At 49.9% G+C, this 13,490-nt stretch overlaps 6 protein-coding genes across 6 annotated transcripts; 2 read left to right on the top strand and 4 right to left on the bottom strand.

Moving 5' to 3' along the window:
• Nucleotides 1-374: 374 nt before the first annotated feature.
• On the bottom strand, nt 375-1,826 carry BKA67DRAFT_686955 (uncharacterized protein; the record flags this gene model as incomplete). Its single annotated transcript, XM_046109037.1, has 1 exon — nt 375-1,826. One exon carries the CDS (start codon nt 1,824-1,826, stop codon nt 375-377), a length of 1,452 nt encoding a protein of 483 aa, XP_045964711.1.
• Nucleotides 1,827-2,558: 732 nt separating this feature from the next.
• Nucleotides 2,559-5,664, bottom strand: BKA67DRAFT_686956 (heterokaryon incompatibility protein-domain-containing protein). The gene is made up of 2 exons (XM_046109038.1): nt 4,824-5,664; nt 2,559-4,750 (listed from the first exon to the last, which is right to left on the bottom strand). The coding sequence occupies exons 1-2, from the start codon at nt 5,377-5,379 to the stop codon at nt 2,997-2,999; spliced, it is 2,310 nt and encodes a 769-aa protein (XP_045964712.1). The 5' UTR covers nt 5,380-5,664; the 3' UTR covers nt 2,559-2,996.
• On the bottom strand, nt 5,645-7,707 carry BKA67DRAFT_548538 (S-adenosylmethionine synthetase). Its single transcript, XM_046101519.1, has 3 exons — nt 7,261-7,707; nt 6,492-7,157; nt 5,645-6,429 (listed from the first exon to the last, which is right to left on the bottom strand). Exons 1-3 carry the CDS (start codon nt 7,327-7,329, stop codon nt 5,968-5,970), a joined length of 1,197 nt encoding a protein of 398 aa, XP_045964713.1. The 5' UTR covers nt 7,330-7,707; the 3' UTR covers nt 5,645-5,967.
• Nucleotides 7,708-8,771: 1,064 nt separating this feature from the next.
• Nucleotides 8,772-9,795, top strand: BKA67DRAFT_509411 (GPN-loop GTPase; the record flags this gene model as incomplete). Its single annotated transcript, XM_046097239.1, has 2 exons — nt 8,772-8,819; nt 8,935-9,795. The coding sequence occupies 2 exons, from the start codon at nt 8,772-8,774 to the stop codon at nt 9,793-9,795; spliced, it is 909 nt and encodes a 302-aa protein (XP_045964714.1).
• Nucleotides 9,796-9,947: 152 nt separating this feature from the next.
• On the bottom strand, nt 9,948-11,112 carry BKA67DRAFT_548542 (uncharacterized protein). The gene is made up of 2 exons (XM_046101520.1): nt 10,629-11,112; nt 9,948-10,556 (listed from the first exon to the last, which is right to left on the bottom strand). The coding sequence occupies exons 1-2, from the start codon at nt 10,666-10,668 to the stop codon at nt 10,054-10,056; spliced, it is 543 nt and encodes a 180-aa protein (XP_045964715.1). The 5' UTR covers nt 10,669-11,112; the 3' UTR covers nt 9,948-10,053.
• Nucleotides 11,113-11,513: 401 nt separating this feature from the next.
• Nucleotides 11,514-13,488, top strand: BKA67DRAFT_57915 (uncharacterized protein). The gene is made up of 3 exons (XM_046103748.1): nt 11,514-11,750; nt 11,994-12,547; nt 12,605-13,488. The coding sequence occupies exons 1-3, from the start codon at nt 11,748-11,750 to the stop codon at nt 13,131-13,133; spliced, it is 1,086 nt and encodes a 361-aa protein (XP_045964716.1). The 5' UTR covers nt 11,514-11,747; the 3' UTR covers nt 13,134-13,488.
• Nucleotides 13,489-13,490: the final 2 nt, after the last annotated feature.

The following is a 13,490-nucleotide window of genomic DNA, read 5'->3' on the forward strand; positions in this document are numbered from 1 at the left end:
GGGCCTCCCGCATTGTCACAAACGCAGTAGCCAACGCAACGAATGCAGGCTGTATATTTACACTTCCAAAACCACCAGCCTCGGTTTTTCATTTGACGAAAGACGTTGCCATAAAGCAATCCATGCATAATTACTGCCCAACCTTGATTTAGTGGTAAAATGTGTAGACAGATGATGCATGTAGTTAAAGGAGGTCACCTTGATAAGTGTTCCACGTTATGCCATATTATTCCATATCATGATATGAGAGAAGTACCCTACACCATTGTGACTTTCCATGTTCCCACTTTTGTGTAACCTGCAAGTAGAAGAGGGGTGAGCTCTGAAGCAAGGCAGACACAAAATTGCAATGCTGTGTTCCCAGCCTGACATTATTAGGCACAGAGGCCACAGTATCCACAGTCAAGATCGCACGCCGTATAGTCAACGCCTGCATCAGCCTCATCACTCGAATCCCCAGGTGCCTTTAAATTACGCACTGTAGGGTATCCTTGATCGTTTTCTGAGTCGCTTGACTCTTCGCCACTGGATTGATGCAGGGATAAACCTGCCCAATTATCACACCATTGATCCGGTAGAGCTCGTCGTTGCTTTCCCACATGCTCCCGCAGCTGCAAAGGACCAGTATCACGACGATAGACCTCAAGACTCGCATGCTTAGCCCTCTTGACCTCTTCCACCAACCAGTTCACGATTGCGGCAAACTTTCGCAGCTCTGCTTGGCTCCCCTTCTCCCAATCTTGGACTCTTTCACCTACGTCGATCTTCTGGACATCTGCAAAGACGCCACGCTCGTGGTAACCGGTGACTAGTTTGCGTATCTGACGTACCCAAAGTCGTGGAAGATGCTCTGAGAGATCAATACTGCCTCTTAGCCGAGAACGCGTCTTGACCTCGAGAACCGACTCTTGAGGAATGATGGTACCATTAATGTCCATCTTAACTGCACCTTTTACGGCCGGCCCAAGCATGGCTGCCCTCTGGTCTTGGGAAAGTGCTTTCTCATCATTCCTGCTCTCACAGCCGTCAGACTCAAACCTCACAAGATAGTCGAGCCCAGCGAAGTGATACTTGATGATACGCTGGTGGGACTTAGTCTTGTTGAATACGTCTGCGTAAGTTGTAAAGTTCTCAAGAAACGAATGACCGTAACCTCGAACGTCTGGAATTTTCTCGTCCTTGGCATTTCTAACGATGAAGAGCGTATCCCCGACGAGCTCAACGTCGAAGCGAAACGAAGCTTCTGCCGAGCGAGCGGCACGGAGAAGGTTTCCCAGAGAACTCGCACATCCTACGACGTTCACACTAGAAGGCTCGAACGATTTATTCAAGGCGAATACTGACTGCACCGTGGGTAACATGGGGAAGTCAGGAAAGTATGCCCCATTCATGTCACGTAAAAACTCTCCTTGATCTTGTTTGAGCTGGACCGGGAGCGCTGGTGGGGTCCATAGAGCTGGTTCTCCTGGATTATAGGTCAATGCAATGAACGCGTATAGAGGGCACCGGTGTAGATTACCTGGCACAATGATTGTTGGGGACTTTGGTCCAACCAGAGAGTATGAAGCCACAACTTCGACATCAGTTATCTTTGCACCAGAAGCTGAAACTGGAGGAAGTTTGAGGTCTTCCACTTTCATCTCAGTAACAAGGGGCCCGATCGGGGCCTCGTCTGCGACAGGCAGGCCTCCCTGAGCACTCTTGTCCCACCGGTGGCTCCCTCTCCAATTAAGACCAGACGTGGTTTTCGTAAACTGGGACCTTTGTCCGAAATTGTTGTTGCTTCCTCTACTACCGCTTTTCTGGGAGCTGAAGTCGCGATACATGGTTGGAACTTGACAGTTGAGGGTAGCAAGTAATGGATTTGATATAATGTCGAAATACCGTGTAGATTATCGATGAAAATGAAGTTGGCGAGTTTGGAAAAGGTGCTGATATAAAAGAAACCCGACCATCATTTTCCCGTCGGAGCCGGGTCCTGCCTGTCTGCGGAAGGCAAATATCTGAGAACTGACTGGCACGATGTAAGGCAACAATGCAGCTTGTAGCTACCAATGGTATCATTTCGTTCCTGTAATTGAATATAAAAGAATTGGGTTTTTGCATGTATTGCCGTCATGGAGGTTGCAACTCACAGTCGTACATTTATGTCTGAGGCCCCCCAATTATTATGCCGTGGCACCAAGCTATGTATGGGTCATGGCCAGATCGACCCGTGTAAGGCGCACACAAAAAGTACTTTCCATTGCCACAGGATCATCCAAACCAGGTAACGAGGTACAGAATACCAAAATGGAACAAAGTGGATTGCATCATAGAGCACAGTATGTCGACATTGGTCAAGGTTGTGATCAAGGCTGAATTATCAATATCGATTTGGAGCAGCTCCGACGCAAAGACGGGCAAGCTGCCTCTCCACACTCGAGTGATAGTGAGATAAGTGGGGGGAATGTGCATAATGCTGCTCCATGGTTTTGATATCATCGTTTCTTTCTTAGTTGAGCCATATCAATAGGTATGATCTTAACCAGAGCAGGCAACTGTTTATTTTCTCAGATACTAAACGCAGCGATTAATATTAGTCCCAACGTAAGCAACTGCTTTAAGTCGGTCGTGACATGTCAATCTATGATGTTACTGCATATCCACTATCAGGGCTGTAGTACGAATCTGAGGCTCCCCGCTCCTCATTAAAGCGGTCTTATAACATGTCTTAGTGCAGTAAATGATATGAAAGAAAAGTCGAGTCTGAAACAAGTCTGTTGAGTTTGTTTGGCAGCATCCAATTGGATGTGATACAAGCGGTGCTGGCACATATACAAGGGGTCCAAGGTGATTGAAAGTGGATGAAGGGGCAGGTTCTCGAGAGTAATGCCATACTCGAACCCATAAACATGGTATATAATACCAAACCTGAAACTCTTTCTCGTGAATGCACAAACAAAGCGACCAAATTTGTAGAAATTACCACAGTTACCCATCGACCACCTGCTTATTCATATCAAGACGACGTCCTGCTCCGGCACATCAAAGAACGAAGACAGACCCTGGTCCCCGGCCTTTGCGCTCTTTTGTTCCTGCAGAGCTGTAAATGTTCCCACCCGCTTATAGGTTGCTGGCAGCAGCTCTGCAACTAGAATTACCACCAAACCTCTGATTCCAGAGAAAGGTGTCCGGGAGTAGACATCTGTCAACTGCAATAACCGCAGTGCCTGGTTTTCTCGGTCTGTACTCAAAATGCAGTCGCGGTCAGCTGCTGTGTCAGGCATGATTCTGATGCCCGCTTGCAAAGGTTCCTCAATCCAATCTATGACTTTCACAGGCAGGTTGGTGTCATTGAAAGGCAGCGAACGCAGATGACACCTCATATGGATGGCAGCATATCTGACGCTGCCATAGGGAGCTACATTGTTTGTGAGGGTGACGTCCCAGTCGAGCACTGAGAATCTCCCCGCTTCCTGTACAGCATCTGTCAGACATGATTGCAGAGAGCCGTCAACACACGCCCACGACCAACTTGGTGCTCTATAAGTTTCGACACGCTTTGTTTTGGAGGCCGTGGTCGAAGTCCAGAGAAGCTGCGACGCAACTAGCTCTTTATGTGACCTCGATAAGAAGATCCCAGCGACATAGGCCAGGTCGGCGAGGAACTCTCGATAGCTCCGTGACTCGATAGAGGATTGACCTCGCGCTTGGAAAATGAGGTGGATTCTCTCCGCCAGGGCGGAAATCGCAAGAAGCTTATCCGCTTCGAAACCCAAGCGCCTCTCAGTAAAGCTACTCAGCCCTGTAAACCATTGGTACTCCGGCGGGTAAACTCGTAACACCGACATGGGAAAGATCCCGGGAACAAGTGAATGGGGCCATCCCATGTTTCGATTGGTGTCTCGAGGAAGCACACTAAGAGAGCCCTCACATCCGGCATTAGCTGTTGAACAGCACCAATACAGCTGGTGGGAAAAGATCAAGATTCTTCGAGACAGTAAAGACTCCTGTAGCGTCCATCCTCGCTCGGCCACTGGCTCTTTCATACTAGGATCGGAGTGCAGGAGTAAATTTCCCATCATTCCATCAATGTTACAAGACAGGTTGATTGGGCCATATTGGCACACAGCTTTAGACTCTGGGTCGAGAAAGCCAACGGCGGCGCCGCTCGGAGAGGCTGCACAGACGGTCAAAGTATTAGCACTGTAGTAAGATCCCATCCTCGATATCTCAATTTCCTTGTCCGTGATGTCGTCTTGAAAGATACATAGAGCATCAACCCAGATATACTTGAGTCCTAACAAAAACACAAAACGAATTGACTGTTCGATAGTCGCTGGTAAAGCCGAGATTTCTATGCCTCGCCTCAATGTTTCATAACTGTTGGCCGTGAGCTGAACTGGATTCCCTTGACCCCAACAATATGAAAGCGTGGCAAATCCATCTGCAGCAATCTGCGACTTGTTCGCTGCGCTCAGGTCCGCTAATTCAATCAAGCGAACAACAAGACCATCGCGTTCCTCTGTTTCAAGCAGCCGCGTGGGCAGAGCATCAATGGCTAGACTTTCGGAGGGTAGTTGTTCTCCTATAGCATATTCAACGCTGTACGCTGAGCTGCTTCTGTCTCTGCGAATCCAGTCATCTCGACACAGCTCATGGAAGTTGATGCAGGTATTCATGCAATCCCTGGCAAACCGAATGCTGCTGGAAGAAAATATATCTTCTTGAGGTGCACGAAACGAAACAAAGCTAGCGCCAGGATCTCCTGGTAGTGATGAATGAGCTTCAGACAATCTGTACCTGGGCACATGTTTACATAGAATCGAGCAAGTGCTCACCTTCACGTGCACATACGTCAATACCTTGAGCATCCGAAAGAAGGATTTCCCAAGGCGATTCTGCCATGTTGCCCTTGTTTGATTCGATTAGGGGGTCGCATCGCATTCGTACTTCTCTTGAATATATAGGCTCATCTTTTGAGAATACCAAGCTGAATCGAATGTGGTTGGACTGCAATAATCCGGCCATCACGTCTGGGTTACTCTTTGTTCCTCGCAACAACTGGTCAAGCAACCACCGGTACAACCCACATCCGTCCCGTGTTGCTTTTAGAGCTCCGTCAAAATCGTGATCGAGAGCAAGCAGACCTCCTGATTCGACAGCATTCGAGCGCAGCCAAGACTCTGCCCCTTCGAGTGTTTTCGCTTGAACAGTGATGTTACAACAGTGCCTACAGGTATGTGGGTTTGAAAAGCTTGGGGTTCGTGCGTTACTGTTGGTTGGAAAGGCTGCTTCGACCAAAGAACCCAACGCATCCTGCAGCCGCTCTATGAGTCGCTCGCCCATATCCGGAATTGATGGATTGCTTGGCGAAAGTTGTGTAGCCGAGCGCATCTGTCTCGGTCAAAGTAAGTATCTGAAAAGATGGCATCTTTGCACCTTGATATAAATGTTAGGCGCAGCTTGCGGGCTCATGCCTTTCAGGTCGCTCAAACACTATTGGGCATCCGATAGCGGGGCCGGCTTCTGCGGCTGGTTGTTGCATCGAGGCCTACTGCTTCGACGTTTTTTTTTGGGGGGAGGGGGGGGGCCGTATTGAGGCGTAGAAAGGAGTCAACGTCAGAAATTGGGTTTGATATCACACTTGGGAGAGGCAAGCTTTTGTTGAGGTGATCGGTTGTGGCTTGATTATACCACAACGAATTCGATATCATTTCATTCATGTTTATATCCGGCCTCCAAATTGGAGGCCCAGTAGCAAACGAACCGACTGTCTTCCCAAGGCTTTTCCTGCCTTGCCGAGACGGTTTTGTTGAATACCGTACGCCATGCTTTGCCTGTATGGCCCGATGAGGGAATCATGAACATATCTAAAACCCAAAAATAACGCCATTCTATGCTGAAGAAGTTGATTCTCCTGCGCGGATATATTCCAATTCCCATCACCGGAACGGACAAATATTATACTACAACATCAAAAATCTAGAACTTCAGCTCCTTGGGCTTCTCCCAGCTGAACTCCTGGTTGGTACCAAAGTGACCAAACTTGGCAGTCTGGTAGTAGATGGGCTTGGCAAGGTCGAGCTGCTTGACAATGACACCAGGTCTCATGTCGAAGTTAGCACGGACGATCTCGACGAGCTCCTGAGCACTCTTGTCAGAGGTGCCGTAGCTGTCGACGTGAACGGAGCAAGGCTCAGCAATACCAATGGCGTAGGACAGCTGAACCAGGACACGGCGGGCAAGTTTGGCGTGAACGAGGGACTTGGCGATCCATCGAGCAAGGTAAGCAGCAGATCGGTCGACCTTGGAGAAGTCCTTTCCGGAGAAAGCACCACCACCGTGGGCACCCCAGCCACCGTAGGTGTCGACGATGATCTTACGGCCGGTCAGACCGGCATCACCCTGGGGGCCACCAATAATGAAAAGGCCAGAAGGTTGGATCTGCACAAAATTGGTTAGCGAGGTCAGTTCGTAACGGGAAAGAATTACAGGTTTCAACTTACGTGGTAGACGGTCTCGTTGTCGAGGTATTGTGCGGGGATGACCTTCTTGCAGATCTTCTCGGTGATCTCCTTGCGGAGCTGCTCTGTGGTGATGTCCTCGCTGTGCTGAGCAGAAACAACAATGGTGTGGACACGGAGGGGGACAACGGCACCGCCATCGTTCTTGTACTCCATGGTGACCTGGGTCTTGGTGTCAGGGCGCAACCAGGGCAGGGAACCGTCCCGGCGAGCATCTGACATGGCCTTGTTGAGCTTGTGGGCCAACAAGTGGCTGAGGGGGTGCATCTCGGGGGTCTCATCGGTAGCATAACCGAACATGAGACCCTGGTCACCAGCACCGAGCTGCTCGAGAGCCTGCTCGTAGTGAAGACCCTGTGCGATATCGGGGGATTGCTGCTCGATGGCGACGAGCAGGTTGCAGGTCTTGTAGTCGAAGCCCTTGTCGGAAGAGTCGTAGCCAATGTCCTTGATAGCGTTACGCACGACCTTTTGGTAGTCGAGCTTGGCCTTGGTGGTGATCTCACCGAAAACCATGATCATACCAGTCTTGGTGGCAGTCTCGCAAGCGACCTTGGAGAGGGGGTCCTCAGCAAGGCAGGCATCGAGAATGGAATCGGAGACCTGGTCGGCAATCTTATCAGGGTGACCCTCACCGACGGATTCGGACTGAGTGGCATGGTCAGCACAATATTCCCGAGAGCCAGGACAGATGACCCCTTTGCGCTGTCTCTCGACAATGCGATGGGAGTGATCAGGAATTAACACCTACGGTGAAAAGGAAAGCGCCCTCATTGTGAATGCGGAAGGCATCGCCGCTGAGTCCGTTGGTGGCAGGCATCTTGACAAAGGGTAGAGGGTAGAGGGTAGAGGGTAGAGGGAGGATTGAGAGGTTTCGAGGAGATGTTGGTCTAAGGGTGTTACTCTACTGTCTAATCTTAGACGCACGAGGAAAGATCAACTGGCTAGCTGAAAGAGAAATGCGAAAGGACAAAGGAGTACGAGAGTGTGTAGAAGGGGAGGTTAAGAGCAGAACTAGCAGTGAGAGAAGATGTCTTTTGGGAAGGGTCTTCAATGGATGAGGGACGCTGTTGCCGAGTGTCGGATTCTGTTCGCTTCGCTGCAAGGGGAGGGGCAGTTTTGAGAAAATACAAGTAGAAGACGCCCACTAATACCTTTTTATCCACCCAATCTGCACGTCTGATTATGTAGCACTACATGCTGATCTAGCTCAAAAACCCGCGGCTGGCCGTGCCTTCCCAATGCAAAAATTTATGGATCCAATTGCGCCATATTGGCATAGGCCATTATTTGCCAATACACCATCGACTGCACAGTCAGTTTTTTTTACCTAGTTTTTTTCATCTTTTTTTTTCACCGCTCTCCACTATGGGCAACGAGCTCAGCGCTTTAGAGGTGGGGCACTCAGACCAAACAACGTGCGCGAGGGAAGGGCAGTCGTTGATGGACTTGATAACTTAGCTGTCTGGCGTGTGTCATGGGGCACCGGAGTTCCTCTGGAGTTTGTGTGTCCATAGATATTCAGCCCATCAGACAGGACTCGGGCAATACACTGATTGGACAGTGGTAAAGAGGAGAAGGATCATATCGACCTCAGCTTACGAGATACTCTGTTCTGTGTACTACCCCTCTCTCAGGATCATGCAAACAAGCTGCAAGAAGTCTGTCTGTCTAGCAAGGTTTCTACTTGTGCACAGATCTGCCTGTAACCAAATTACGTGCTTGTTGCGAGCAAAGAGTCCCCGAATGGGCGGAAGGAGGATCTCATGGTGAATCTGACTGCATGTGCTAGCTCATGAAGCACTAATTATCAATCACTCCATTACATACACTCAGTGGTGTTCTGTATGTATATATGTAAGTCAGAGCCAGCTCTCGATGGTCGAATATGGAGTCGAGCCGAAGGAAGGAAGTTGTGGGCTCGTTGACAATGCATACCTACCCCACGCCGTGCATGGCACTACTTTACCGTGTCTTCATGTACACGCTTCGTAGGTTAGACCTCTTGGACGGACGGCGGGACGGTATTGGGACCCCTGTCAGCTCATCGCTCGCAGCTTATGTGCCCCGCCAAACCCCTCCATGGTGATTTTTTCTCTCTCCCTCAGGCTTGAGACGAGGCAGCGCATGTCCCGGCTACACAGCATCGCAAGGCTGAACAACTTTGAGTCGCAACCCGAAACAGAAATTCTCTTTCGCGACCCTAATATCACGTCTCTATCTTCCGAGGCTCGACCTTTTAGGTAGAAAACACATTTCACAATGAGCAAGTTCGGTGTCATGGTGATGGGCCCCGCCGGGGCAGGCAAGGTGTGTAACATTGCGTTTATTAAAAATCCATGACTGCATGCGCCAGCAGCTTCATGACCGCGTATATGTGCGCAGCGACATGATTCTGAGTACTGGCTGACGGCTGTCGTTGCAGTCAACCTTCTGTGCGTCGCTGATAACGCATTTGCAACTGAACCGCCGGTCCTGCTTCTACGTCAACCTGGATCCGGCCGCCGAGTCCTTCGAACATCAACCGGACCTAGACATCAAGGACTTGATCTCGCTAGAAGATGTAATGGAGGAGATGGGCCTGGGACCCAACGGCGGCCTCATATACTGTTTCGAATTTCTCATGGAGAACCTCGATTTCCTGACAGAGGGTCTCGATTCCCTGACGGAAGAATATATGATCATCATCGACATGCCCGGCCAAATCGAACTTTACACTCACGTGCCGATCCTCCCAGCCCTCGTCCGATTCCTCACCAAGACGGGCAATCTAGACATCCGCCTGTGTGCCGCATATCTTCTCGAGGCAACCTTTGTGGTGGACAGGGCCAAGTTCTTCTCCGGGACGCTTAGCGCCATGTCTGCCATGATCATGCTCGAAGTCCCGCACATTAACATCCTGTCCAAGATGGACCTGGTCAAAGACCAAGTCAGGAAGAAGGATATGAAGAGATTTATCACGCCGGACCCGCTCCTGCTTGACGACGACCCGGCAGAGATTGCACGCCGGAGGGAAGAAGGGACATCCGCCGAGGATGATGCTCTTGTGGACCCGCAGGATAAGGACTCGGTCATGAGGGGTGCTAGTTTCCGAAGATTAAATCGAGCCGTGGCGGGATTGATCGAGAATTTTAGCATGGTCAGCTATCTGAAGCTGAACGTGCGGGACGAGGACAGCGTTGGTGCAATTCTGAGTTATATCGACGATTGCATCCAGTTCCACGAGGCACAGGAGCCCAAGGAGCTGAAGGACAACGAGTTTGACGAGCCAGAGATGGAATTCTAGTTCCGAGGCTTTTGCAAAACGAATGTCTCTGCCGTCATTCTACAAGAGGTTGCAGGTTTTGGCCCAAAAAGGGGGGCGGGCCGTACTTCTGGGAGGTTATTTTGTTGCATAGCGAAGGCGTTCATGATTTAGACCCAAATGATACCAAGAAATTGAACCAATTTTCGACCAGTAGAATTTGATTGCATATCTCATATCTCATTAACCGTGGCTTTCTCAACATGGCATATTATTATTCGCGACCAGCCAACACTTCTCTCATCGTCCGCCTCTTCTCCGGCTTCCGGTACCGCCAACCTTCCTCCCGCTGTTCTTGGTCTGCGCGTCGTATTTGTTGTACTCGGCCAACCAGATGTCCTTCACCAAGCTCGCATAGCCTGCGACCTTGCTAACAAAGACCACGGCGTCCCTGATCACAGCCTCGGGCCCCCTCTGCCACGCCATGGCCAGCACGGCGGCGACGCACGCCCAGAGCATCAGCCGGCCCACGAGCCGCGTCCAGAACATCATGACGCGGTGCACCCATAGCAGCGTCTGCAGCACGGCGAAGAAGATGGCCACGAGCGAGAACACGAACACGACGTCCGGGCTGTCGGACAGCATGGTGCCCACGCGCACGAGGATCGGTTGCAGGATGGGGTACAGGATCGCGACGACGTTCCTGAACAACGCCTGCAGCGTGCGCAGGATGTTCTGAAAGGGTGTCTCGCGCGCCAGGACGTGGTCGGAGAGGAAATGGAGAGCTTGTTCGGGGAGGATGCCTTTTACATGGGGTGCTGTGTTAGAAGCGGAGGTGACGTATCAAATTGCGAAGCTCGCGAGGAAGGGCTTACCATCCAAGGCCCCGAGTATCCATTGGTGTTCTTCTGCCATCTTGGCAAGGGCTAGTTTTGAAGCGTGGAGAGTCGTGGTGTCACGCGGCGCGTGCCCTTGAACATGTAGCTGCTCCCAGTTCCGCGATGGGAGGCCTGGTAAGTGGAAGCGATGGGCTGCGTCGTTGAGAGAGGTAAGTTGGGTCGTGTTTGGGCCAGTCGAGACTTTGGGCAGAACGTCTTTCCGAAGGCTTGATGTTAGTCGTGAGGAAAGCGATGGGTTGTCGAATTTGCAGAGGGTCCGAAAAAGTTGATCAGGGGTTTGCGTGCTCGCTCTTCAGTATTCAAGGAGTGCGTTACCCTCTCGTGGCAGCCCAAGCAAAGTCGCGCTTCATGGTCCCCAGGATCCAGGGTTGCCAGGAGGGTTGCCAGGGGGGGCCATTGTCCAGGGCTCTGCAAGCGCAAGCAGCGGTGACATGTGTTAAAAACTGTACTAAAGGCCCCGTACTTATAAGCTCTGGCGGTCTGGGTCCAGTGCGCGCCCCACTCTCTGTTGCCGGTTCCAAGACTCAAAGACTCCCTGGTGACCGCCTGTTCGTAGATCGTTCGAGGTCAACCTGCAGGCTTTCGTTTTGTGGACATTGTCAAACCTCGAGCAAATGCAGTGGTTAAAAAAACCCCCGACAACACACTGCCTTATAGTCATATCCTCTTCAAGGCGGTCTACTTCAATTCCAACCATGCCTTTGACGTGGCTCGACTTTCTCATTAGACATTTACTCAGGCAGCCATCGGTTGCACCAGGAACTCCCTTAGTCCCGCCCAAGATGCGACTGAGATCTTGAGCTCATGGAATAAATTAAAAAATTTTAATTTTTTTTTAAATTTTTTTTTTTAAAGATTTTAATAACAATATTATAATAATAACATTAAAAAAGAATTCGAGCTGCCCACCAAAAAGCTTGCGCAAGCAACCACAGGGATCTGGGAAGCCAAATGGACCTGAACTCGACTTTTGTAAAGACTCCACGTTTCAAGCGAAACAACGCCATGGGGTACCAGATCATAACTAAGAGTGACATGAGATGAAACACCATGCCAGCAGCTTTGACATTAAGAAGATGACGCCCGTCTTCATCTATGGTGAGGAAACCACTTGTTTTTTCTGTCTTCCTTCATTTTCAGACTTGACAAACTCTTGCATACTTAATGATCACCATATAGCACACGATGAGAGCATCTCACCTTCTTATTTCCTCCAATGCTTTTGCTGGGATTTCTACATCTCTACGCACGGATACCTGCCCTAGGATACCACCACAACTTCCTTTACCTCAGCGCTTCAACAATCTTGAAAGCTTAGGATCGTTGACTGGAACTTCACAGCAGTGTCCTGGCCGTCAGCAAATTGGTCAGAATGGGCATCAGGTCAGTCAGAACGAGTGGGAGGGTCCACATGTTTGCATAAGCAAATACTGCGTATGGTCAACCGCTGTGGCACCGGGCGAGGCTCTTTCTGTTGTCACAATACATGCGAATAGTCAGAGGTTGCAAGGTCTGAGTGCATCGTCACTTGACTTGCACCGATCACAAACTTTCCGCACTATTCGCGTACCTGGGAAGGGAATCGGAATGGTTGCTGACAAGACTATCCGGAGAGGCGAGCAAATATTAGAGGCGAAGCCTGCCATCTTGGTACACACCGATCTCGTTGAAGACCTGGGGACAGAAGAGCAATACCAGCTTCTGGAAACGGCGGTCGCTCTACTGCCACAGACAAGACAACAACAATTCTTAGCTCAGGCTGGTGAATTCGGTGGGCACAGGATCAATGACACCATGTTCACAAATTCCTTTCAGATCAACTTGGGAGGACAGAACGGACACCACTTTGGGAACTTTCCAGAAGTATCCCGCTTCAATCACGATTGCAGGCCGAAGTAAGATAACTGGACTCAACAAACACACGTCTATTTTCAGGTCTAACCTTTGGACAGTGTCGCCTTTTATATCGATGAAAATCTGATTCATCACACCCATGCCATCAGGGACATAGAGGCAGGAGAGGAGCTCACAATATCCTACTTGGACTCTTTCAAGGCACGACAAGTTCGTCAGACGAGAGCACATTCATCTTGGGGCTTTGCTTGCACATGCGCGCAATGCAGCTTGCCAAAGGAAGAAGCTGATGTATCTGATGCACGACTCTACTCAATATACAGGATTGAGAACCAGCTCGCAGACCTAGGCAACAGGAATGTCACCCCAGACATGGTCGAACAACTGATCAATCTTTATAAAGAAGAAAGATTGGAGTTTAAGATTGCAGATGCTTATACCATTGCTGCGCTCAATTATAACATTTTTGGAATGTCTGACACGGCGAAGAAATATGCGAATCTCTCTATAGAACAGGGACTCCTCGAGCATGGTCCCGGTGCGCCGGATATAGCGGCTATGCGACTTCTTCTTGCCAATGCGGAAGGCCACTGGACTTACAACCGCCGTCCGTATATCCTGCAGTGATGACTGCTCATCGGCCATGCGGAGGGAGGACTATTATCATATGATGTTTGAAAGTTTCCCAGCTATCATTTTCAGACAACCAGTAGAACCTGTCTGTCTAGGTCGTGATCATGTAATGAAATATGCGACATTGACAAGAGAGACTAAAGTTATTGAAGAATCAACAAGCTCTCAAGAAAGTCACGCGCGAGGGTCATCGCATCGAAATTACCCGACATGATGCAACTATGGTCAAGCAGTTCTACATCGATTAGTTTTCAGATGTGTATAGGAAGGAATGTCAATCTGGAACCCTGAAACTCACACTTTCAGTCTGACCACTAAGGAGTGGCTGCCAATCGCAGAACGTGATCATAA

Source organism: Truncatella angustata, assembly GCF_020726525.1.
Source record: "Truncatella angustata strain MPI-SDFR-AT-0073 chromosome Unknown BKA67scaffold_1, whole genome shotgun sequence".
In the NCBI taxonomy this organism is placed as follows: Eukaryota; Fungi; Ascomycota; class Sordariomycetes; order Amphisphaeriales; family Sporocadaceae; genus Truncatella; species Truncatella angustata.